General features: G+C 44.3%; 1 protein-coding gene and 1 pseudogene across 7 annotated transcripts in view; one reads left to right on the forward strand and one right to left on the reverse strand.

The window, feature by feature from the left end:
• RAI2 (retinoic acid induced 2) overlaps positions 1 to 26,051 on the reverse strand; it is a 386,296-nt gene that overhangs the window by 130,454 nt on the left and 229,791 nt on the right. For all 7 annotated transcript variants that reach the window (XR_002340845.1, XM_021080591.1, XM_021080586.1 and 4 more), the window contains one exon: positions 6,075 to 6,126. Coding sequence is in view for 4 of the 7 variants with exons in the window: in XM_021080586.1 (XP_020936245.1) it covers positions 6,075 to 6,126 (52 nt within the window). In the remaining 3 variants the exon portion in view is untranslated. The remainder of the gene's footprint in view (positions 1 to 6,074; positions 6,127 to 26,051) is intronic.
• On the forward strand, positions 9,364 to 11,317 carry LOC110257834 (annotated as a pseudogene).

Here is a 26,051-nt window from a genome sequence, read left to right on the forward strand (position 1 = left end):
GTGTCCTATACTTAATCTGGCAACTCTACGGTAAAGCCTTTGAGGAACGAACATTTCGGCCGATTTCTCCCAAGCACTTCGGTACTTATCTCTCTGTGTTCCTCCAAGGAAGAGCCCAACCTAGTGAGTCATTCAGTGGCTCCGTAATAAACAAGGGAATCTCCAGACTCGCCTTCCCATCTGCAGGCTGTCTCGGCTGTCAATGCTATCTTTCGAAACAGCCAACGTACTGGGGAATCAAGCTGCAGATCTCAACTGTCCCTCCCAACCATTATAATCAATTTGAGTTGGGCAAGATGCCAGCTTCAAAAAAAAAAAAAATGCACAGAACCAACTCTTGTAACTATGGAGATAAGAGGGTAAGAAAAACCCAAGGAAACAGACAAGATTTCCTTTTCTTTGCAGGAGCTCTTCTAAATGTAACAGGCGACAATCGGTACGAATACCCCAGCCGTTTTCTGGACAGGTATACATATCAAAGAGAGCAAAGAGAGAGTCAAGTGGATTTTGCATTTTATACTTTTGCTTTCCTTCATTACTATTATTTTGTGGCACACTGATGAGGGGATGATCGAAGCAGTCCACACAAGGTGCAGGCAGAAAGGGGGTACAAGTAATAAGGGGTTCATCGTCTGTAGAGAATTTAAAAACAATAATAAAACTGACTAAAAGTTGTTCTGCTTTTTATTACCCTGTGTGCTGACAATTCTAAACAATGTCGTTGATAAAATACTCCTCCCGCTGCAACGTCCCTTCCCCCCAGAACCTTGGCAGTGGTGATATTAAACAAGTCTATCACCCATTTTTTTAAAACCCTGGCTTACGGAGCTTCGCGTTTTTGTTGTTCGGGGGATGATCTGCAGGAGGTGGAAAGGAGAGGAGAAGAGCTATAGCCGGGGATGCTGAAGCCAGGAGAACAGCCAGAGTTTCGATGAAGAGACATTTCCCTCATGCACATACAGGGCTGTGTCTCGAGGCTCCCAAGGACCAAGAGGCAACATTATGGTCAAAGGAGCACTGCAGTAGGAGTCAGAATACCCGGGTTCGAGATGTGACTCCATATCTGCATAAGTATGTAACTGAGGACAAAAGGTACAACCTCTCTGAGCCCGCGTTTCCCTCCTCATCAAGGATACTCTGACCACTCCCCCACCCGTCTAAGCCACCTTCTTGTCTTGTGATGCTAAGAGATAAAACATGTAAAAGAAAGTGCTCTGCAAACTGCGAGTTGCTTTGCCCATGGAAATCGCTGCATTTATTCTGAGAGAGACCCAAACAGCAGCAGCTTAAACAAGGCAGAGGATCCAGTTCTCTACAAAAGTCCAAGCTTGTAGGCAGCTGATGGAGGTAGGAAGACTTGGTTTCCCAAGGTCATCTAGGGACCCAAGTTGCTTCTCTGTTACTGTTCCATCATCCCGATGGGTATCTTTCTTATCTTTTAGATTGAAACTGAACTACTACCCAACATAAACTCATTCCTACCCACAAGAAAGAGAAAAGAGTAAGTGGAGGATGAGCGCTTTCCTCTAAGAGCATGACCCAGACGTTACATAGTCACTTCTGCTCCTTTCTCATTGGTTCAAACTGAGTCACATGGTCTGACACCGCTGCCACAGAGGCTGAGAGATGTACTCTGGCTGGGCGGCCATGTGTCCAGCTAAAACCTGAAGGTTCTACTGCTAAAAGCTGATAATGGATAGGGTGTGATTATAAATGTATAGTTTGACAACAGTCGCTGTCATTATTTTTCAGGCTAGTGGATAAAGAACTCTTTGTGGTTTGGTTGCTCTGAGTAATGAGAAAAGATGAAAAGGCCCATCTTGCCACTGTGGCTAATGAGGTTTTGATACCTATCAATGCATCCATGCAAATGACCCTGGTTTAAAGGGGGAATGAATTCCTAGAGCAGTGGATTTCGAAGCACTTTCATCTGGGGCCTGTGTGACTGACTGTGCTCCCAGGAGACCTCTTCAGTGTGAATCTGCACAGGGCTTATGAATGCAGCCCTGGTGCCTCTGAGGAACCGAGCCCAGATCCCCGGAGAAACAGGCCATTTAGACCACCTTGCTACGGCACTGACCCTACGCAGCAAGCGGATGCTGGGAGAAGTGGAACATCATCTGGCTAGTGCCTTATCATCCTCAAGCCCTTGTGTCACTGCCTCCATAATTAAACACAGCCCATTAGCTATAACGCACTGCACCTATATCAATTATGCCAGTTTGGATAACAGCCACAGGAACCCTCCTCTCCTGTCTTCTGCCTCTCTGGAAGTAATCCTGGGCCTATCACACTGGTATAGTTAGAAATGCCTTGGCTTTTCTAAGATGTCAAATTAGCAAGGCTGCTATGCCATGACGGGACCGAAGCTTTGTTCTTCCACACGTGGATCAAAAGGTAATTTAACCTTTTCCAAAGGTGGTCTAGCCGATCCCCAGCAGTACTGACACTTTGTTAATGAGAAATTGCTCTCCAGAGTGATAAATTAGCCTTCTGAGACTAGTATGCCAACCCACCTTTACTGGATGGACCAGCCTGAAAGAGCAAACTTGCTAGTTTCCTCACCCTCTTGCCCCTCTAATTAAAGGTACAGGAGCCCATACACCATATGTGAAATCCCGGAACTGTCAGAAGGAAATACACACCTGTAGCCTCCTCAGTAATGCTGCTTCCCTCATGTGCACTAGGCTAAGCTGACTGTAGCTCGGCGGCAATAAGCCTGCCTAATCCACCTCATTTCTTAGAGCTAAGAAACTCAGTTTACCCTGAGAAAGGAGACAGCATGATTTCTTCCAGTGTAGCGGACACAAATCTCCATGCGCAAGCTCAGGTAAGCAGGAAACACCGCACGTCTTTATTTCCTATAAAGAGACCATCCCCATCCTGCCAAGCAGGAAACTCAATCCCAGACATTCTTGAGCGCTCTCTGCGACTCTTCCAGGATGACAAGGTTCTGGGTTTCAGGAAGGGCTAAGACATCAGGGTGACCTTCTGGATCTCAGGAAGGTATAGAGGCATCATCAAAATGTCACAGACCCAGCCCACAAAGCCACTGTAGCTCCCCAGACTGCTGGTACTTGGCTGCGCTGGGGGCTGGGGAATCCCTGGCTGGCTGGGAGCCTGGGCCTTGGTTCTCCCTCCCGCATCTCTATTGTCTAAAATTGGCCTCCTCTCCTGGTACTGGCAGGATAAAGACCATGGGGACCTGTGCACAGCTCGCCAGCTATCACACATCTCTCCTGTTTCAAGCCAAGGGAATTTCTTTTCAGTCTTAAGGAAATCCTTCTCGCTTTCCTCAAAAATATTCTCTCTCTTGCCTCATACTTTAGGACACCATTACAATTCCCTGGAGGGACCCAGACATTTAGAAACAAGATCCAGGAAGGAAAATATTCATAACTTCTACTCTATGTCCAGCCCCAAACCTTCACCAGGACAAGAAAGACGAGTGGGGAAAGAAAGGAAAACATGCATGGAGGGGAAATAAGAATTCTCTCTCGAAAATGATCCTGAAGAGAGTGACTGACAGTTCCTTGAAAGGAGAACAACCCAAATTCGAATTCAGTTTTTCTGGGAGCAAGAATGCTGTGGGAAATTGTCCCAGCCTCATCTTGAGAGAAGCATGAAAACTATGGAGTTATTCATCCACTGGATACATTGCTGGAGTTATTTATCCACCATGGGAGAGGCTACTAAGTGCCCTAAAAATGCAACAATTACTGCACCAGCTCTTGCGCCTTCCTCAGCATTTGATTGTTCCTTAACTCCTCGCCGCCTGGCTACAGCTGCCACCGCTCTCCAGGACAACTCTGGGGAAGGGCTCCACCGACCCATCTGTCCAGTCCAGTGGCCAACTCTTTGCCTTCCTCCTCTTTGACCATCTCCTCCTTCCTGAAACTCTTTCCTCTGGGGATGGCTGGCAACGCTGGATCTTACTGGATCGTCCTCTACCTTTCTGACCATGTTCTCTTTTATTTCTTCACTGGTTTTTCCTCCTTTTCCTTCCACTTATCAAAGGCATTCTCGAGGGAGCTGATCTCAGCCACTTCTTTTCTATTTCTCTTTGATCTTCCTCCTTGATTAATCCACTCCTACAACATTTATTGTCTTTAAGTCTACATTTCTGGCCTCACTCAATTTCATGAATTCTAGACCCAGAATGCCAACTTCCTTTTGACTGTTTCCTGCTGGATGTGCTACCAGTACTTCAAACCTGCCATGTTCAAAACCAACTCATCTTTCTTCCCCAAACCAGCTTCTCTTTGTGACTTCTTTGCTCTATTAATGCCCCACCATTCTTTCAAACTTTGGATCCGTCTTTGACTCCTTCTCTCCATTGTCCTTATACCCAATACTATTTTAATCTAAACAGATGTTTACCTCCTCAAATGGAATAGTCCAGGTATTATATGACGAGTACTGAATAAAGCACACCATCTTTCTATTGATGCTATATATCATTAAATTAACCATGGTTTTCATTTTGGCTTTTACCTTTCCTAATTTCTTCTACCCAAGTAAGCATTTTTTCATAAAAGTGATCATCCTGTTTTGGAACTTGTTTTGTCACTTATTATATCATTAGTGCTTCCCTATGCCATTAAATGTTCTTTTATACAACAATTCTCAAAATTTAAGTGTGTACCAGAATTATCTGAGGGTGCTTGTTAAAAATGTACTTTGCTGGGAGTTCCTGCTGTGGGGCAGTGGGTTAAGAATGCAACTGCAGTTAAGAGTCCAGCTCAGGTCGCTGTGGAGGAGTGGCTTCAATTCCTGGCACAGTGGGTCAAAGGATCCCGCATTACCACAGCTGCAGCTGGAATTCAATCCCTGGCCTAGGAACCTCCATATGCTGTGGGTGCAGCCATAAATAAAAACGTATGTCCCTGGACCATCCCCCAGAGACACTCATTCAGTATTAGGGGGAGGGCCTAGGAACCTATTGTTTAACCAGTATCCCAGAAAATTCTAAGGCATATGGTTTTCGGATCCCAGTTTGATATATACCGTTGGTACAGCACAATTTTTAGGAAACTGCCTCATTTTCTTTTGCTTACATTTACCATAATTTAGTTGCCATTCCCCTATGACATGCATTTATACTACTCTCCAATTTTTTAATATTATTATAAGTTCTTGCACTGGCTTTACTTTCAGCCTCTGTCTTTACCACTCCCTCCACCCCCCCACACAAACATAATTTTTCTTTAGGATACATTCCTAGAAGTAGAATTTCTGGGTCCAAAGGACATGCAAAACCATAAGCTATACATATGTACTAATATATGCCATTATATTATTCATTATATAATTTATATCTAGTATATTATTACAGTAATATAATAACTGTAATATAATAACTCAAAATTAATGTTGTAATTACATAATACACAATGTAATAATGTATAATATACATTAATTTATATATGTTCAAGTGGGGTTTTATTTGGAGCCTCACACAAGAGTTAAATTGATCCATGTTAATCTCACCTGGTTATATCTCACCCATTGCTTCAAGGGTTCTGATATTTTTATATCCCTACTCTCCATTAAGATTGTTTGTTATTTTTCTAATCTCCTGTATATGCGATAGCTAGCTTCTATACGATCATCCAAGTCCTGCAAGTTACGGGTGAGAAACAGCGAATGGCTGAGATCGAGAAATGTCTTACTGCTCTACCAGGAACCTGTATTACCTAGCACTCTTGTTCATTCTTGGAACATTAATAATTTAATTTAAGAGTGATCTATGAATATTATTCTCCATCTCATCTTTAAAGTTGTAGGGATAGAGGAGTTCCCGTCATGGCTCAGCGGAAACGAATCTGACTCGTATCTGTGAGGATGCAGGTTTGATCCCTGGCCTCGCTCAGTGGGTTAAAGATCCAGTGTTGCCGTGAGCTGTGGTGTAGGTCACAGACGCGGCTCAGATCCCAGTTGCTATGGCTGCGGTGTAGGCCAGCAGCTACAGCTCTGATTCTACCCCAGCCTGGGAACCTCCACAGGCCACGAGTGTGGCCCTAAAAAGACAAAATAAATACATAAATAAATAAAGTCGTAGGGACAGAACTTACCACATGCTTGCTGAAGTCCACAGCCACTGCTATCTATCTCCCAGGCTCTGATCTACCAATGAAGGGACAAAAACAGGTGTATTGGTTTTCTATATTCATTTAATTCAGTTTAAAACAGATTCCTAATGCTGCAGTGGTATGTAACATTAGGGTGTGTCCACCTTGTGTTTCTGAGGGTGGACTGGAGGCTCTGTCCATCTAACAGGGTAAAATTGTTGACGGCCCCTCCAGTGCAGGAGGGGGAGAGCGGGGAGAGGAAACAGCAGGCAGGATGCCGAGGGCTCAAGGCAGAGGGAAGAGACTGGGGGGTGAGAGAGGGGGAGAAGCAGCGGAGGGGTGCAGCTTGCCTGGTAGTGCTGATAACGATCCCAGCAGTAACAATAAGCTCTAACGTCAACTGGATTTACTAAGGGGCCAGCAGGGACTCTGCTAAATGCTTCGAGTGCATGAACATATCTAGTCTCCTAACAACTCTGCAAGGCGAGTCCTATTATTATCTATTTTGCAGATGGAGAGACTGAGGCAAAGGGAGGCGAAGAAAATCACAAAACCATTAAGTGGCATAACGGGCATTTGAACAGGCCATCTCAAGCTCCGGGTTAAGCATTCGAACCGCTCAGCACGGCACATAGCGTGTGTCACGGTGTTGTTACATTCCGGTTATCGCTATTACTGGCGCGTGTGTGTACATGTGGGCACGTGCACATGTGTACGTGTGCATACACGCAGACACACTGTAGCCAGGAAGAAAACTGCCACTGCCTCTGCTGTGTGCACATAAATGCTGCGTGCAAATAAACACCGCGGGAGTCTCTCCTTGTAGGTAACTGCAAACTGTATTTTGGGGAGATGGTCATTCGGGTGGTACCAGGACTTAGGGTGACCAACTTCTGCTGGTTTTCCTAGACCTTCACCAGCTTTGCCGCTAGTAAGACCCATGTCCAGGGAAACCGCTCTTTCCTGGGCCAGCTGCAACAGGTGGCCGCCCTACCTACCCTAACATCCAGAACCGACTTTGTTTTGTTATTTCTTCCCACTGAATACACAAGGGGGCATTGTAACCATTCAGTCATGCATTCCTCAAACATTTATTGAGCGCCTCATCAGAGGTGTGATTGCTGCCCAAGAACCTAGCACTGAGGAGGGGGCGGGCAAAAGGAAAGTGAGGAACCTTCCATGCTCCCCCATTAGAAAGAATTAAAGCGTACTTAAATAAACACGTGCACAGCGCTGACTCTGTGCCCAGCACCGCAATGAGCACTTTACATTTCCATTCATTTAATCCTCACAAATACCCTGGGGCGTCGTTACTACTATTTTCATCTCCCTTGTAAAGAAATAGAGGCAAAAGAGGTTAAACATCTTGCCCATCACACAGCTGCCAAGTGGCACAAAGCAAGACCTGAACCCAGGCAGGCTCTCCTTGCTGCAGAGCCCACAACCTTAACTGCTGTGCTCTGCTGGCAAAAGGACCTTGACCCCTGGCAAGAACTCGGCATGGCCTCCGTCTCTTTCCAGGCCTGCTCAGGGCTTTGTCCCTGGCCTAGCGGTTCTGAACGCTGAGTGTGTGTATTAACATCACCCGAGGAGTCTAAAAAATAATACACATTCCCCAGGGCCCCGCTCGCAGAGGTTTTGACTTAACCGAGGCATTCCGATCAAGGTGTCAGGATTTTTAAAAGCTACCCACAAGGATCTATTGTGTAGCTAGGTCTGAGAACCAAGGTGGCTAGAGCCTCCCTTCTAGCAAGCTGGGCTACCCCCCCCCCCCAAATACACACCCAGTCCTCTAATCCGGCACTTCTCAAATGCTAATGTGCAAATTAATCAGCTGAGGACCTGATTAAAATGCAGATTCCGATTCAGTAGGTTTGGGGTGAGGCGGGGAAGAGCAGAAAGGGAGCATTTCTGACCAGCTCCCAAGCTCCCGGGGTGTGCTGATGCCGCCAGTTCTTGGACCACACTGGGAGCAGCAAGGATTTTGAGACCAAAGTGTGGTCCTCGGACCAGAAGCCTCCGCATGCCCTGCTTGTTGGAAATGCAGACTCTCAGGCTCCACTCCAAACTGACAGAGTCAAAAGCTGCATTTTAATGCACATTCGAGTGTGGGAGGCGCTGCTCCAATCCTGAGCTTCCCACAGGTGCCGGGCATGGGTTTCAGATGTGCCAAGGTATTGCCTCCCCTCAACTCTTGGGAGCTTGGTCAGTGACCTCCAGGGTCTGGCTGCAAGCAGCCTCACTGACCCCTAGTTTAATATAAACTGTTAACATTTTGCTGCTGACTACCATGGAGAAAGGCCATAATGAGCCTTTGCTCAAACTGTTTCTCCCATTCCTACTTCCATGAGGCCATTTCGGCCCCAGAGACTTGGGTTGGTTTGTTTGTTTTTTTAATATAACAAACACATGATAACATGTCTTATCGCGAGGCACTGTTCTAAACCCTTAACATTATTCATTCATTTAACCCCCATTTACAGGTCAGGAAAACTGAGACACACAACAGTGGGGCAAGTTCCAAGGTCACACAGCCCAAGAATGGCAGTGTCAAGATTCAGACCCAAATAATCTGGCTTCAGAATCATGACAATGAATCACAACACTAAGATTCTCCTTTCTACTGTGGGACTTAGAGAAGAATTTGCAAATGATACAGAACGTGGACAGTGAAAGGAAATATACTCACTTCCCACGGCTGCCACAACACAGTACTACAACCCGGGTGGCTTAAGACACGAGAAACATGTTCCTTAATCGTTCTGGAGGCCAGAAGTCTGAGCTCACGTTGGGGACAGGATCCTACTCTCTCTGGAGGCTCTAGGGAAGGATCCTTTGCCTCTTCATGGCTTCTTGTCTGTGGCCAGCAATGCCCCGTGTTCCCTGGCTTACGGACATGTCACCCTCATTTCTGCCTCTGTCATGACACGGTCTTCTGCTCTGTGTCTCTCCCTGTGCCCCTTTGTCTCTTTAAAAGGACACCCATCACTGCAGCAGGGCCCTCCCTGGTTCAGGATGGATGGCTTCATCTGAACTAATTATATCTGCAAAGACCCTATTTGCAAATAAGGTCATATTCTGAGGTTCCAGGTAGATATGAACGCGGGGTGGGGGATGCTACGCAACACAGCGCAGAAGGGCACAGGGACTGTCTCAGGGCACAAAGTGTCTCTGAAAACTCCTGAGCTACTCACGGTTTGGAACCACCAGGGAAGCCTCTGGACCCGTGACTGGTGCCCTCCAGATTCAGCAGAGGCGCAGCAACCCTCGGAGTTGCTGGACATGGGGGTCAGTGGGCTGCAACTTCCTCAGTGCCAAAATGACATGACTCTCTTCCTCTGCCCAGGGGTGAGCATCTGACGGAGCCTATGGGTTCTCTCCAGATCAAATCGATCAGATTGATTTTTGGGTAAAACAGGTACAATAAAACTGCCGCTTCTGTGGATTGTGCAGGTGGCGGGTACAAAGGTGAAAGGGGTACTGTTCCAGAGGTCAGGCACCACCCAGGCCAGCGTATACTGGCAAAGCAGCCTGGTGGATCCTGCGGTGGAGATCTTCTGGGAGAACGGCTTGGACATCAGCACGTCTCCATGAAATAGCCAGGTCCTCTCTACGACAAGCTAAGAAGGAATTTTGTCTCCACCACTCCACGGCCACAGTGTGGATAATCCAAGCCAAGACCAAGTGAAGCAAGGGGCAGAAGAAACACCAAGAGAAGAACTGAAAAGGTTGGTATCCCTGTGCTGCCAACCTCACCACGTACACGCAGAAACCCTAGAGAGACACAGAGAGAGGCCCTACATGGTTTTAGGCACTTGGGATGACTTGGGAATTAAGAATGAGTCAGTATTAGAGCAGCGACGTGCTGGAATAAAAGTATACGCTGCTAATGTGGATCAAGCGAGTAAAAAAATATGGAATAGAAGCGATAAAAGGTAAGGGAGGCGGGGGCAAAAAATGACCCTGGGGATGCTGCAGACTCTTAACGACTGTCACTGATGGAGAAGTTGCTTCTGAGGATGCGTGGTAGTGCTGCTGAGTACAAGAAATCCAACTCTTCAAACAAGGGGTGTTTTTGTTGCTGGGCCCCGAGGAAAGATGAGGATTCAAACTGCTGAGTGAACCGATTATCTCTTCACTTCTGTTATCACGGCCCCACCGGAAATAAAGGACAATGAAGAAATGGATGTCCCTTGTTGTCAAAGGACCATTTTGGCTCCAATCATAACAAGGAACGATCTTATAAAAAACAAAAGGAAGAAAATCTCCTACTTTTCGATCTCTGCAGCTCAGCAGAAATCTCGGCTTTGGCTCACAGTCTTGAAAGTCCAGAAACCATCTCAAGCACAAACAATCAGATGGACTTTCAGAGCAGAGACCAATCTCTTGAAGCCGTGTAGCACAGGTGAGACGCGCCCATGAGATGGGAATATTATTCATGGAAACACAGGCCACCTTGTCACTTGTCACAGCACCAGAAGATTAAAGAAGCCTGGGGCTTCATGCCCTCTTTGTAAGAAGAGTCTGCAGGTTATTAAGGTTTTATGGCCGCGCTGAATCGGCGGGTTGCAGAGAAATGATAACCAGGGCCGGGTCAAGGATAAAAATTGTCAGTACTGAGCATCTCCACTCAGTGCGACCTGGGGCATCATCATGCATTGATTCATGCAGTTCGTGCATCTTCCTTTCTAAATTCATACGGAATTCAGGAGCAATTCTTTAAAACCAGATTACCAAGAGGGGGGATCCAGTTACATGAAAAGCTATTTTAATCACTCCACTGTTCTTCAAAGAGAGAGGCTTGGGGGGGGGAGGGGCAGCAATTACAAAGATCAACAGGCATTGGTCAAATTATCTGAAGATTAACCTTTTCTCTAGTTAATTTTACTCCCCATCCTTCTATTCTGTTGGAGAATGTTCTTAGGCATTAAAAAATCCAAGGTGGATATGAGAAAAATACTGAAGCTAATAATCAAAAACCGTACATAATGTGACATGTTATTGCCCACTTTGTCTTAGAGTCAAGCTACATGGCTCTGAGAAACCTACAGAAAGAGTAAGAATCTTGAAAAACAAGAGATTTGTTCCACATATGCCTAGAACAATAGTTATTAAACTTCTAGCTAACATACCCTTGAAAGAATTTGGAGAAACTGTACACTCTTCTCCACATTTTAAAAATTGAGGGAATTCCCAGTGTGGCTCAGCAGTAACGAACCCAACTAGTATCCATGAGATTGCAGGTTCAATCCCTGGCCTCGCTCAATGTGTTAAGGATCTGGTGTTGCTGTAGCTGTGGTGTAGGTTGCAGACACAGCTCAGATCCGGTGTGGCTGTGGCTGTGGTGGAGGCCGGCACCACAGCTCTGATTTGACCCCTAGCCTGGGAACTTCCATGTGCCACGGGTGCAGCCCTAAGAAGAAAAAAAAAAATTGAAGTGTAATTGGAGTTCCCTTATGGCTCAGCAGGGTAAGGATCCAGCTCCAGCGTCGTCACTGCAACAGCTCAGGTCACTGCTGTGGTGCGGGTTCAATCCCTGGCCCAGGAACTGCTGTGGGCATGGCCCCCTCCCGCAAAAAATTGAGGTGCAAGTGATATAAAATACATGGATTTTAAGGGTTCCTTCCTATGAATTGTAGACATTTGAGTATCCAGCACTGAAAACCAGCTATGGAAGAAGATTTCCATCACCCCCGAATCATACCTCATGCCCCTTCCTAGGTAATCCTCCATTTCCTGACTCTTGCCCTAGATTAGTTTTCTTTTGGCGCATCTTTAATTTGACATCTAAAAGAATTTTGGCTGAAGCTAGTTGGCTCCCCTTTAATGTTAGTAAATTTAACCATTAAAGAGTTGAAGCATAACCTACTTTAGTGATTAAAAATATACTCAAGCATTAGAAGGAAGTATTTCAATAAATTATTTCTGGCAATTTCAATAAACAAATAAATAAATAAAATTTTTAAAGACGCATTATACTTCCAAAGGAAAAAAAAAATGATTGGTTAACGTTTTCCATAGTTCCTTGGTGAGGAAGGATTCAACATGAATAAGGATCCAGCTTGTTTCCTATTTATCGTTTGCTATATAGAGAATTTGACTTAAAGACGTCTAGTTCTCACAGTTCGGGCCTAGGTATTGTCTCAGTCTTTTTTGGTGCTCTGTATTATATCCTGAACAAAATAACCTCATCAGGCCTGGTAAGAACATTTGCAACTACAACTTTCATGCTCAAAGTGAACCAATCAGGTCCATAGTACCCCTTCTAGAATGCTGTTCTCTTTAAGAGTTAGAGAGAGGAGGCAGGCAAGTGTGCTCCCTGCTATATTTGATCATTCTGCTGGCATGTGTCATAGCCTGTCTGGAACCACAGGATAACTGTGTGTGGATGGGATGTTTTATTCCCCAGCTAGACTGCCATATGATGGATAACAAGGGAACAGCAACAGGAATCAGAAGACCGGGGGAGAAGATTCAATTCTGTCATTATCACGTGACCTTGGACAGATTCTTCAAACTTTCTGAGACTGTCAAATGGGCCTCTTTCTCACTGGGAAAAGATTAGGTAAAGAAGAGTAAAAGCGCTTTGTAAAATGTCAACTTCTCATCACTAGGACTTTCTCACTGTTCTTTTAAACAGGAGCCCCTTCTTATGCTTCTCTTAATCCTCATTGAACACCGCATGCAGGAGGTCTTAACAAATATGGATGAACTGAGGGATAGATTTGTTTACAATTAACAACAATAAAGAGTTGTAAATGTTATTGTTTAGAGAGTCAAAAATGCACAAAAATTATATGCTCAATTTGTGCATACATATGAGTACAGATTTCTTACCTCTGCTTAATAGACATATATAACGCACAAGAAACAAGCCGCAGTCATTTTACAGAAGAGTGATCTGCAAATTTCCTTCCCTCATTAAACTGAAGATCTGTCTGTAAAATTATAATTACTCATTCTTTTCCTACCAGGAAAGTTAAGTAATACCGCATAGCGTAACCTCTCTTTGAAGCATCTTCTTTCCATCCTTAATTACAGCTGCAGTTCTCCTGAGAACCATTTCAAACGCTGTCACACTTATATAAATTGTAAAGCTGAGAACAAGAAATGCTGTTCTGGTTGGAGTTTGCCGGAGCTGATTTTATGCATCAAGATAATTCAAAGGTCCCGCTAGCAAACACTTGTTGAGGTCCCACTGTGAGCCAAGTATTCAGACAGGAATTTGGAGACAAAAACGAGATGATGGAGGGAGTGCTGGCCAAGATGGATAGGCCCTCTATATGCTCTCTGCCCCCACGGATGACTCCTGAAAGCTCTAGACAGGAGACGAAGACAACCACGACAACAACGGCCCGAGGACTTGGAACATAAAACAACAGCAGGCAGACTGAGGAGGGAAGTCAAAACCTGAAGGAGTCAGTACTGTGTTCTGTTTCTTGGGGTTTTTTCCTCCCCCCCCCATCCCTAGTTTTGACCCCACCGTGACCCAAGTTGCAGAAGGGTGCAGTGGCTGCACCTCGAGGCTCCTCCTTCCCGTAGGTGCTGAGTCCTCTCCATGCCGCTGAGGAGCCAGAAGAAGAGCACAGGTGAGAGGTGTTCGAGCGCCAGGCCCGCTCGCGGGAAGGGGTGCACCTCACTTCTAGGCACGGTCCACTGGTCACACGACCACCTCCGAAGTGCGAAGGAGGCTGAGAAAGGCAGTCCAGCTGTGCGCCCAAGAGAAGAAAGTACATTAGGGGATACCAGTTGACACGAAAAGAGTCTGTGCCACCTAAGTGCTTTGGTCGACGAAAAGGTATCCGGGGAGGGGCTTCTAAATCAGAACAGGAAGCCGGAGCCAAGGGAAAGCCTTCTGAAGGACAGGACATAGCTTCTGCAGCATAATCGAGAGGGTGAAAAGGGGAGCATGGAGAAGACCACAGCATGTGCAAAGATGCAGAGGCAGGAAATGTGCAAAGGAGTTTGGGAGGGCCCAAGTTATTCCCCCTTCCTTAGGCAATAGCTGCGTGAAGAGAGAGCCAGGACATGAATCTGGAAAGGGAGGCAGGAGCCAAGATTTGGGCCAGGAGCGGCCCCGTAGTAGCTGATTTCTAATTTAGAAAGAGCCTGGTCATTGTGTGGAGGGTGGCTGAGCCAGGAAGAGGAGTTAGGAGACTTCCCACTGTCCAGGCAAGAAGCAGTTTGGGCTTGGAGTTCCGTTGTGGCGCAGTGGTTAACGAATCCGACTAGGAACCATGAGGTTGCAGGTTCGATCCCTGGCCTTGCTCAGTGGGTTAAGGATCCGATGTTGCCATGCGCTGTGGTGTAGGTGCAGATGCGGCTCGGATCCCATGTTGCTGTGGCTGTGGTGTAGGCTGGCAGCTGTAGCTCTAATTAGACCTATAGCCTGGGAACCTCCATATGCCACAGGAGCGGCCCTAGAAAAGACAAAAAAAAAAAAAGAAGAAGAAGAAGCAATTTGGGCTTGAAGCAAGCAGTTGGGTGCAGTGATGGGATCAGATATTGAGATATTCGTGAGTCAAAGTCCATAGACCTTAGTAACTGATTGGATATAGTAAATGAGATTATGAAAGGAGTCAAGGGAAATTCCTAGATTTCATTCATTTATTGACTCGTTCATTCATTCAACAAATGTTTACTGACTATCTACTGTGTGTGTTCCTCTAAATACTGGAGACACAATAATGAATAAATGAGCAAAGTTCCTGTCCTCATAGCGTTTACATGCTGGTGGAAATTCTAAAAAGATTAACAATTATAAATTTATAGTGTGATTAGGGTTGCCACAGTTAGCAAATAACATGTTATAGTTGAGATGTTCTTGTAAGACATCTGTGTGGGGATTGGTTAATTGCAGGTTATTTCTATGTTGCTCAGGAGAGAAGCCTAAATCACAGATATAGATTTAGGAGTCATCAGCATAAGGGTAGTTGTAAATGAAAAAAAAAAAAAAGGGAATTCATTGGCTGAGGACACCAAAAAAGTTCAGGGTTGTTTCTTCAGCTTCAATCATCGCTGGTTCAGAGGTTTAAATGACAGTATTGGAGTTCTGTCTTTCTTTGACTCTGTTGGACTCTCGTGGACTTGATGGCCCCTGGCAACTCCAAAGTCCTCGAGTCACATCTACTCATTCGACAACTCAACAGAGATTTGTTTTTGCTTTGGTTTGGTTTGGTTTTTCTGATAGCTCCAATGGAAAAGTTTCAGTGAAGACTATGATTGGTACAGAGGGGGTTACATGTCTATTTCTGAGCCAAGGCCGGTTAACCCAGAGTTGGAGTATTCTGATTGCTCATGCCTGGGTCATGAATCCAAGCCTGTGGCAATGGGTAGGAAAGGGTCAGCTCTCGAAACCCACAAGTGTGTTCCTCTAGCAAACAGAAATTCTGCTTCTGGGAGGTGGGGAAAAGATACATTGAGCGTACAAAGACCAGAATGTTCTCTACAGGTGGAAACTGAGGCCTTGGGTATTAGGGAGGTCACCCTGTGAGGACATGTAGAATGAGAAGAACCCAGAGCTGATGTCAAATATCCTGGAAAGAATGGCACTTGGGGACTCAACAGAAGATGATTCTGCAAAAGAGATGGAGAAGGAGCGGCAAGAGCAGCAGAAGGAGATCCTGAAGCCAGTGACGTCCGAGAAACCAGCTCAGTGAGTTTCAAAAAGGACTAAGTCAATAGACATAGAGGAGGCACTGAAAACCAGGACAGGGGGAGACACAACCCAATACCCTGACCATAAAAGGCCGTCAGCTAGAAAGCTAGTCACTGCCCTTCAGAAGATGGAAGGGAGTATGAGGGAGAAACTGGCAGAAGGTATACCAGATGTCTGGGAGGGGGAGCTGGGAAATTAACTACACCAAGTGGGTGTAAAGGCCTCAGCTTCTCTAACTGAGAGGCATATGCAAAGGACCAGGAAAGCCACGGTCTAAACACGAAACATCTCTTTTGACTCTCAATTCTGCAAAATAATATGGAGTAGGTCACGTTATTTCTATAATAAAACAAACACTGCTATATTATGGTGTAGGATGCAAAAACCTGTGGGGATTTCAAGAGAAAAACGTTAGACTTTAAAGAGATTTGTACTTGCAAGAGGACCTTCGGACTTTACTTCCAGAGCTCCCTGCAGTAAGCATGCCTTCCCCTCTGGCTGGTGTGACTGTGGGTGAAAAGAATGGGGAGCTCGGCTGTAAGCTGTTTGACCATTTGCCTGCTGCTCTGTGGGTCACAGTTCAAGAATGTTTTAGGACAGATTCACTTACACATAATGATAACAGAGCCTGTTATTTGTGAAGCACTTACTATGTAACAGGCACTGTCCTAAAAGCTTGACCTTGGTTATGCCTCATAATAACCCCAATGGAATGGGGCACTATCATAATCATTCCGATTTTAAAGATGAGGAAGCTGATGCACAGAGAGGTTAAATAACTTACCCAAAGTCGCACAGCTCTGGATTTAAACCTAGGGAGTCTGGCTTTTGAGCCACTGTCCCTAACCACTGCACTACTGCCCCACTGTTCCATGTGAGAATTTCCATATGGGCCACTGCACTTGCCAGACTGTAGCTTCTGATAGAGGTTCAGAAAAGAAAGGCCATTGTGCAATGGTCTGTGAATTGCCAGAAGAGGCAGGGTTGGGGAAGCACCGTCTGGCAGCTGTGTCTCACCTCTGTCCTACCCAGTCCACGAACTGGTGATTCAATGGCCATGCCACAGAGGCCCAGAAGCCCTACTCCCCAGGCGGCTTTGCACTGTAACCTTGGAACCATGGGAAATCGTTAGGCCCCCGGGTGATGTTTACCTGAACTACAATTACCTTTTTGTTTGGACTCGCACTTTGAATTTTTATTGGTTTTACTACATTCCCCCAAAGAAGGAATAATTTCAGAGGTACTTTATATAACGGCTGATTTTATAAAAACATTTCAACTTAAGCTTTTTACAACCTAAGGATAAAGAGAAAAGCAAATCTGCAATTTCACAGTACTAATCGGTTTTCTTTTAATTCATATGCATAAATTACTTTTTATTTTCTTCCTGAATGTACACAAAGATAGCTCAAGGAGTCTACGAAGCCCCATGGCCCTGTCAACCAGCAATAACCGCATTCCCATGGTCAGTCTTGACCATTCCCCCACACCCCAGTATCACCTCGAGGCAAAAACCAGATAGCACATCATTTTAGCTACAGAAATTTCAGGACACATCCCTATAAGATCGAGATTATTTTTAAAAACAGCCACAACACCATGATCATAATTCCTTAAGAGCAGCAAATAGCCAGTCCATGTTCATATTTCCAAAAATTATTTTAAAAATCCTGCTTGTGCTATGGTTCTCTATTCCTTCATTATTATGAGCTCGGCTGCTTTGTTATTGTTGTGATAGATACTATACAGCTTTTACGAACAATTCAAACCCACAAATGGAGAGCTCCCTGCCAACCTCACTCAAATTTGGCCGATGTTGCTTCATCTACGTTCCCCTTTCCATCCTCCCCTTTCACTGGCTGTTTATACCGCACTCCTCAGACATCACTTCCTGTCACTGGGCATGCATTCTTAGCGTGGTCAGCAGCAAGCAAATGCAGAGGTGTTTTCTGGTAAGCGTTTATGTATTTATTTCATTTCTAAATCCCTGGAAAAGGATTAGATTAAAGGCAAAATCTTCGGATGGATCTGATAAACTGTCACTTGGCATTTCGCTGTCTCTTTCTCTTTTTTTCCCTGAGCAATGTTTAAAATAAAACCAAATTCTAAACAAATGGCACTAATAGTCTATGACAGGAATACCAAACAGAATATTTGTGTCACACACGCTCTGTCAGCTGTGCCCAGATCTTTAAAAGTACGCATTTCCCCAAGACTAATTGAATAAAAGCTGAAATGTAGAATTTCAAGCCTAATTATAACTTTGAAAAAAAAAAAAAAAAGAAGAACTCAGAAAAATGTAAAGAGACACCATTAGCTGGTTTATATTCCAAATGGGGCCTGAATGATGACACTCTATTGGCAAAGCCCCTGGGTTCCTTTCACACTCCTTCTGGGTTTTAAGATCTACTGTTTTCCAAAGAGCTCTTGGGGACCTTTGAGAATTGCCTGGGAGGCAGAAGAAATAGTTCAGGCTTTGGGTTCTCATAAGTTAATGCCACAGGTCACAATTTGTTGAGATTTACTGAGGTGACCTTGTTTTGTCTTGTGGAGAGTTACCATGAAATCCACAGTAACACCCACGATAACTGTGAAATCATAGTGTCACCATATTGCTTGTTCTGCAGTTGCCACCACAAGCAAATGACAAATGACAGCCATATTGGCTTGTACACTATTGAGAACCCAGGGGGGTAATGAAAACTTGTCACGGGTTAGGTCAAGCAACTAGCAGGAGAAGTGCTGTCGAGCATTTTCAATGCCAACAGCAGAAAATCTGGGCAAACAAAAAGTGATTGCTTCAGATTGAAAATCGGTTCAATACTCTTGCAAAAGGTTTGGCAGTACCTATTAAAGCTAAACGTGCATATACCCTATGGTCCAGCAATTCCACTTTATGGCGCTAGAGGTCAGAATAGTGCTTACCCTGGGGCACTGGCTGAGCAGGGGCAAGAGTGAGCTTGCTTTCTGGGGCCCTGGAAATGTTCTCTATCTCGATCTGATGGAGGTCATACAGGTGTAGACATAGAAAAACATTCACCGAACTGTGCGCTCTCCTGTAAGCTAGACCTCAAAAAAGAAAAGTTATTTGTAAAAATTCAGAGTAAAAAGGCTTTTGCAAGATGCTGGTGATTTAAGAGGCCCTCTGCCTGTGGACTAAGACCAATGCTGTCCTCATCAGGAACCCCAAGCTTCCCAGGTGGAGAACCCCCAGTCAAAAGGTGGGGTTTAGGGTGCCGTCTTCACTTTCCTCTAAGATGATCTAACCCATCCCTTTCTCAAGATCTTGGGTCCCACTGAGGTAAAGATCCACCTGTTCTAGAAGGGCATTCCCATTGCTGTATTTGGGGGCACAATATAGACCTTATGTCTGGCACTTTTTCACCTGCTCAGATGACCTTTCTTTAACAAACTGAGTTCAATGGTTGATGGTCAGGTTCCTTTTGAACTGTCTTCTTGGCAAAGCCAAAATTGTCATGTCATATCTCAAATCACTACTGAAAAATCAAGTTACATGGTAGGCTCTACTGACATTGCTTTACTATTTGCCCGTAGTTTCATTGTAGCCTTTGCCATTTAACTCTGTGTTTGAGTATCCTTTAACTATTCATTTTGTGTTCAGTAATTCAGGTGCACCCCGTTGGTGGTAAATCATTGAAAAACTTCCACAGCTAAGTTTCTATGTTGACGTGCTTCTGGCAGAGCAGCGTAACTCTCCTCATGCTTATGCCTAGTAAGTGTTGCTTGCACTAAGTTCCTCTCTATTCTCAGACATCAGAGACATTTTATTTTGTAAAGGAACGCCGACCTGTACCTTAGGTCTTCGACCTGAGAAACACGTGGACTTCTGGTGAGCCCAGCATTGTCTTCATCAAGAGACAGGTCCTCTTAAATGGCTAGCGCCTTGCAAAGGAGGCAGAGCTGATGGAAGAGCATCACGTTGTCAGTGGATGGATGTGGTTTCAGTTTACGATAAGAAAGTGGGAGAGACAAAAACAAAAATACAACCTCGACATTTGAAGAGCACAGAGAAATACGGAGTCAAAATATGAATAAATCCAAGTGCATTTTCTAGGTTAAAATGGTTTTATGTTTGTTTAAATGTAGGCTTAGGAAATGTGATACTATTAATGCACGTATATGGCTAAGATTTAGAAGGAAGGATGCTAAATTGGGAAACAAAGTGGTGTTACATGTACCAAAACTGAACACTCTTTTATTATTTATATCTTGGTATTACAACCTCACAGCATCTTTTAAATACAGGAAAAAAAAACACAAAACTGTGAGGATATAGTGAATTAAAGTTGTACAGGTTTTCTAGAGACCAAAAAATCCTCTATATTTTAAAGCATTATGTCCCCTGAATATTTTTGATTTTAATTGAAGGGTAAAATTTTTATGGTTGTATAAACAGTTGAGAAAGATTCCATCAGCTGCTTTTGAATTCTTATAATAGAGGGAAACACAGTCTACCTTCGCTAGTTAAGACATTTTTTTAAAAAAGATCAGAACATATGTTCCACTTCATGGTATCAAACACAGAGTAAAATGGCTCTAATTGGGAACATACTTGGGCAAACGACTAGATTAAAATGACTGAGAGTTATAAATGTCTGAAATGTCTATTTCAGGCACGAGTAGGGGAAATGGCACTAATTTCTAGAGAATGTGCACATAATGATTAAATTATTCCAGAGAGATGAAGAGCATATCAGCCTGTACCCTGGAAAAGAAATGCCACATGAATCAGGAATGAGCCAATCAATTCTTTAGTGAGTGGCATCACCATGAGAAATACCTCGGCTGACTGCTGCTACCCCTCCATCCTGTGATCACCTGGCTAGCCCATTTCTCCAGAATCCCATTAGCCTCCTCTACAGTATCTGCTGAACTAAATGAAATACCATCTGAAACCCTGTTCCCTAGCCAATTGCTCTTTTTGGTCCTTGTTAGACCCTTTTAAGTAAGTCCAATAGATGGACTGGGCTTATATTGGTATAGTGGAAAATGCAAACTAACCTTTGACTTTTGACTTAACTTCTGACCCAGCGGATACCAACATTTGTATCTTTTCCTCATCCTCAAATTGCTTTTGGAACAAGTTGGTGGATCATAACAATTAAGATATGCAAAGACCCAGATATACACACATCTAGTCCCCATGCACTTTGCTGCTCTTAGATGCTAACTCCTGGGCCCAACAAGCAAGTTACGGGCACCCTTCCCTCCCTTGTTTCAACCTATCTGGATGTGTGTGTGGTCAGAGAACATTCTAAGATGAGAGGAAATAGTTTGTATGGCAGCAAGTTTAGGGCATGGATGCTGAAAAAAGGGACAGCCTCTGTTGGTGGGGACTCTGTCCACATCCCCCGTGCACTAACCTCTCCAGTATGTGCCGACAGTGTCCTAGGTCAAGCAGCATCTGCAACTCTCTGCCTGAGGTTTTCTCTTGGCCTGAGAATGGAATAATCCAGAGGGGCCACAGAGGAAGGACCTCATGAGTGCAGCCATCACTCCATACTGGATGGGTTGAGAGGTAATTACACCAGCTTCCTTGCCCCTTGATTGGATAGAACTCCCAGAGTTTCCCAATGGGAGTGAGCCACAATTGCCCATGGAGGCAATGTGTTCCATAATGTACTCCCTCCCGCCATGCCTCTCCGCTAACTACTGCAGCTTCAGATCACCGCCCAAATAAGCTTCCTGCCCTAAAATCCTTGTTTCAAGGTCTGTTTCTTTGTGACCCAACCTAGGCTACATGGGTTTGGACTCAAGGAATCATGGCAATTGGAAGTCAAAGACGTGAATTTGAGCCTTGCCTCTGCAATTTGCTCTCTGTGATCATAGGTTATTTTATCTCTCTGAGCCTCAATTTCTTCATCTGTAAAATAGGGATAATAGTACACTTTTGCTGCCTAACAGTGTTGTTGAGAGGCATGAGTGAGAAGACATATGTTAAAGACTTGAAAGAGCTAAACAATGAATGTAGTTCATTAGAGTTATAGTTCATGAGAAGTGTTCTCCTCCTTCCCCTGGCCCAGGAAGGACTTCTTTTATTTATTTTTTTAATTTTTTATTGAAGTATAGTTAATTTACAAGGCTGTGTGATAATTCCTGCTGTACAACAAAGTGACCGAGTCATACGTATACACATATTCATTCTTTCTGATTCTTTTCCCACATAGATTATCACAGAATACTGGGTAGAGTTCTCTGTGCTATACAGCAGGTTCCTGTTGGCCAATCATTCCATATACCTCAGTGTGCATATGCCAACCCTTAACCCTTAATCCATCCCTCCCCCCCCCACCTGTCCCCTTTGGTAACTATAAGTTTTTCAAAGTCTGTGAGTCTGTTTCTATTCTGCAAATAAGTTCATTTGTATCTTTTTTATATATATTCCACTTATAGGTGACCTCATGATGTTTGTCATTCACTGTCTGACTAATTTCACTTAGTATGTTAGTTTCTAGGTCCACCCATGTTGCTGAAAATGGCATTATTTCCTTCTTTTTTATGGTTGAGTCATATTCCATTGTTTATATGTATGTACCACATCTTCTTCAAGGAAGGATTTCTTTTAAACATTTCATTTGAAACAATTATAGACTCACAGGAAGTTGCAACAATAGTACATAAAGTCCCGAGTATCCTTTACCCAGCTTCCTCCAATGGTGACACCTAATCGGACTCTGGTAGGATATGAAAACCAGGAAACTAATGTTGCTGCAGTGCTATTAACTAGACTACTAACATCATTCATTTGTATACTTTTTAAGTACTTACAAATCTGCCATTCTACTTCTCCTCAGTCCTCTAGCCTATCCTCTCCCCGGGTCTAGTGATCTTTTGAGGAGTCTAAACTAGCCTCTCAGATCACTAAGTGTCTACCCTATTATAGCAGGTACTGACTGAATACCTTCAACCATTGTGCTAACTATGCTTCAAAACTGTGGGACAAAAAATTCTATTCTTTTTAATCCAAATCCTTCTGTCACTGTCTCTTGACCAGTAACAGGTAGGCTTTGAAGATGAAATCCCAACATCCTGGATCCTGCTAAACAACTTCCTAAAGTGGGGAATGCAGCAGTTACCAAAAGAGCTGTTTCCTATGATGAACTGCATAACAATATTTTCATTAGGTGGTTCATACATTTTCTTTAGTTGCTTTAGAAGTCTTGAATAAATGCCTCCTTATTTAGTTGGTCCATATCCTGCTTAATTTTTCAAGTTGTTCTATTATCCCTTCCTTAGTACTCCTGTGACTTCACCTTTAGTGCCTGGGGAAAAAGTGGGGGGAACCTTTTCTTCATCAATCCTCCAGTGAAGGGAAGGGTCACAGGATTGTTTGCAGTAGCATCTCAGTAACCTCCTGTTCTCTCTTTGAATGCAACCATTATTCCTCCCTGACCACCTTCTTGGTTAAAGGTTAACAAAAATAACATCCTCTTCAAAGTTCAAACCCTTAGAATGCACAGACTCCTGCTGCCAATAAAATCTGTCAAACCAAGAAGATAGAAACTGTATTAGGGTCAAGTCTCCAAAACTGCTGAACTTTCTCTTTCTTCTTGATGCCCATTGGTCTTGCTGACCATCCATATCTTCTGAAAACACTTCAGAACATATATTTTCAAGGATCCCAAATTGTCCCTCTTACAGTAATACAGGATCCATTGCCCAAGTGCCTCTCAGAGCCTTCTAGCACTCCAGTCTCTTCTCTAAGTTTTCTCTTGGCGCTCTCACCCTCCTTCCTGGCTTTAAGACATTAGCTCTACAAATATTATTCCAAAACTACACTGCATTCCCAAACCTCTCTCAAGTGGATCCCACATTCCACTTCCCTACAAGTCCCACCTCCATAGGTGGGACCTCCATTCTCATAGTTGTCTGGACTCAAGCTCTCAGGCTTCTTTCACAACTTATTAAGAAACTCCTGGAACTGCCTGGTCTCGTTATGTCACTCCCACCCTACACAGCCACCATCCACCAAAGCAATGCAATATCTCTTATGTCTTAGGGACATTCTAACTTTGGACAAACCTGATCATGCTTTAGAAAAACATCACAGGTCAAGGAAAAGGACAACAGCCTACCTCTGTGATCCCAATCCCCAAATCAAACAAACACTCCATGCCCACTGCCGGATAACTAACTGTTTTTTGCTCCAGTAAATCTTCTTGACCAAAACTGTCCTCCTGAATCTTTTCCATTTGTGAAATTCCACCTAGGCTTAAAGGATCTGGACACTCCTAACCTTATCTGTACCATGCACTGACACTAATGCTATACCACCTGGTAGTGTTTGCTAGTTTTTCTATAGCCCTTCTCTTCCTCAACCATAATGCAAGCTCCAAGGAGGCAGAAGATTGGCTGACATCCATATGTCTCAACCAAAGAAAAGGAAAATCAATGAAACCAATTCCCTTTTTGGGGGGCCACACCTGAGGCAGGCAGGTGAAATGCAGACTTCCTGGGCCAGGGATTGAACCTGAGTCAGGGCAGTGACAGTACAGAATCCTTAACTGCTTGGCCAGCAGGGAACTCCAAAACTAATTCTTATTGAGCAGCTATAGATGAGCCGCAGCTTTCTCTAGCTACCTAATCTAATGAAAGCACCCCACTTCCTGAACTATCATGTTACCCAGTTTTTGTTGTCTTCATAGCACTTATTGCTACTGGAAATTATCATGCTCAGTCATTAATTTATGTAACCAGTGCTTTGTTGCACCCCCTGGATGGTCTGTTCAGGACCGTGGTTCTCATTCCTACAGGTGTTGGGAGTGATGGTTGCTGAGTGTTCTCAGCTGAGTGTCCCTCCAGGAACCGTCCTTGGAAGGGACCACTTGGCCTTTGATCACACCTCTTCCCTGGCGCAGCCTAGTCAAATTGGGGTTATAAAGGTCGACACACTTAACTTGCCTTGGGGCAACTCTGGAGGGCTACCCCAGTTCCAGAGCTTCTGTGGCGGTGGCTAAAGCCGCTGTTACTCAGCTCAACTTCTCCCTGATAGTCTGCCCAGTCTCTCTTCCTTCCCTCACCTACCAGTGTTGTTTCTAAGAGCATCCACAATTAACTTTCCACGTGCAGATCTCCACTGCACTCTGTTTCTAGGGAACCTGACCTAAGAATGTTAATGTGTTCACTGTTGGTTCTCTTTACTAGAATGTTCCATGAGAGCAGGGACTTATCTGTCTCATTTACTGCTGGGCCTAGAATAGTGCCTGGTACATGACTGGTGCTTAAGAAATATTTGTAGACTATGAATGAATGGCTCTTATTTATCTAAATCTTACAACTCTACCTCCTTCTTCACATGAGAAAATAAACACAGAGAAGTCAATTAAATATCCCAAGGATAAATAGCCAGTCAGTTGTATAACCCGGACCACACTTGTATGAATCCAATATCCACACTCTTTTCAAAACCATGTATGGCCTCTTGATGTCTTCGTCATTGTGGGTAATACTGCCTGCTTGGCTAGGGGCCACATGTCTTTGGCTTTTGTGGTCTGGCTGACTTCTTGATGCACTTGGCATGGAAACCTCAATTTAGCCTTTAACCCTTCTCTCTCTCTCTTCTCTAGCTCATCCACACCACTGGCATCTTCCATGCTTCTCTATATAACATTACTCCAAAATGTCATTTTTTTCCTATGATTTCACTGACAACATGTTGGTTCAGAGCCTGATGAATCCCCAATTCCATCTGCACAGTCCTTGCAATACTCTTACCTACTTCAGTGGACCCTCTATGTCACTCTCCACTTTCTCTTCTTCACCATCTTCTCCACCACAGTCGGGGGCCAAGTAGGACACAGAATCCATACCAGATAATTTAATTAGGAAAACTCAATTGAAGGAACAACACACGGAGATGGCAAGGCACTCTAGAATGAGCAAGAGTGGGAAGCTGTTGCCATCCCTAGGGCTGAAGGGATGAGGGAAGGAGACAGTGGCACTTAAGCCTGGTGGGAGTTGGAGCCATTGAGGAGGGACCTCCCAGTGGGAGATGTAATTCTGAGGGTTGCAGAGTCCAAACCAATGCTCACTTTTTAACCAAAATCCAGAGCTCAACTTGAGCACACAGTTAGGGTGTGTATTCTCTGGAACGTCTCTTCATTTCTACCCTCTCCCCATTCTACACACACACACACACACACACACACACACACACACGCCCCTATGTTATATTGATGCTTTTAGCTAACTTCTTTTGGCATTGACCTCTTGTTCTTCAATAATTCTGCTTAGGACACCTTCATCTCTCATCATCACGCCTCCTTCCAGTTAACACAGGCCCATCAGCTCCCTTTTCAACA

This window comes from Sus scrofa, chromosome X (assembly GCF_000003025.6).
Source record: "Sus scrofa isolate TJ Tabasco breed Duroc chromosome X, Sscrofa11.1, whole genome shotgun sequence".
Classification (NCBI taxonomy): Eukaryota; Metazoa; Chordata; class Mammalia; order Artiodactyla; family Suidae; genus Sus; species Sus scrofa.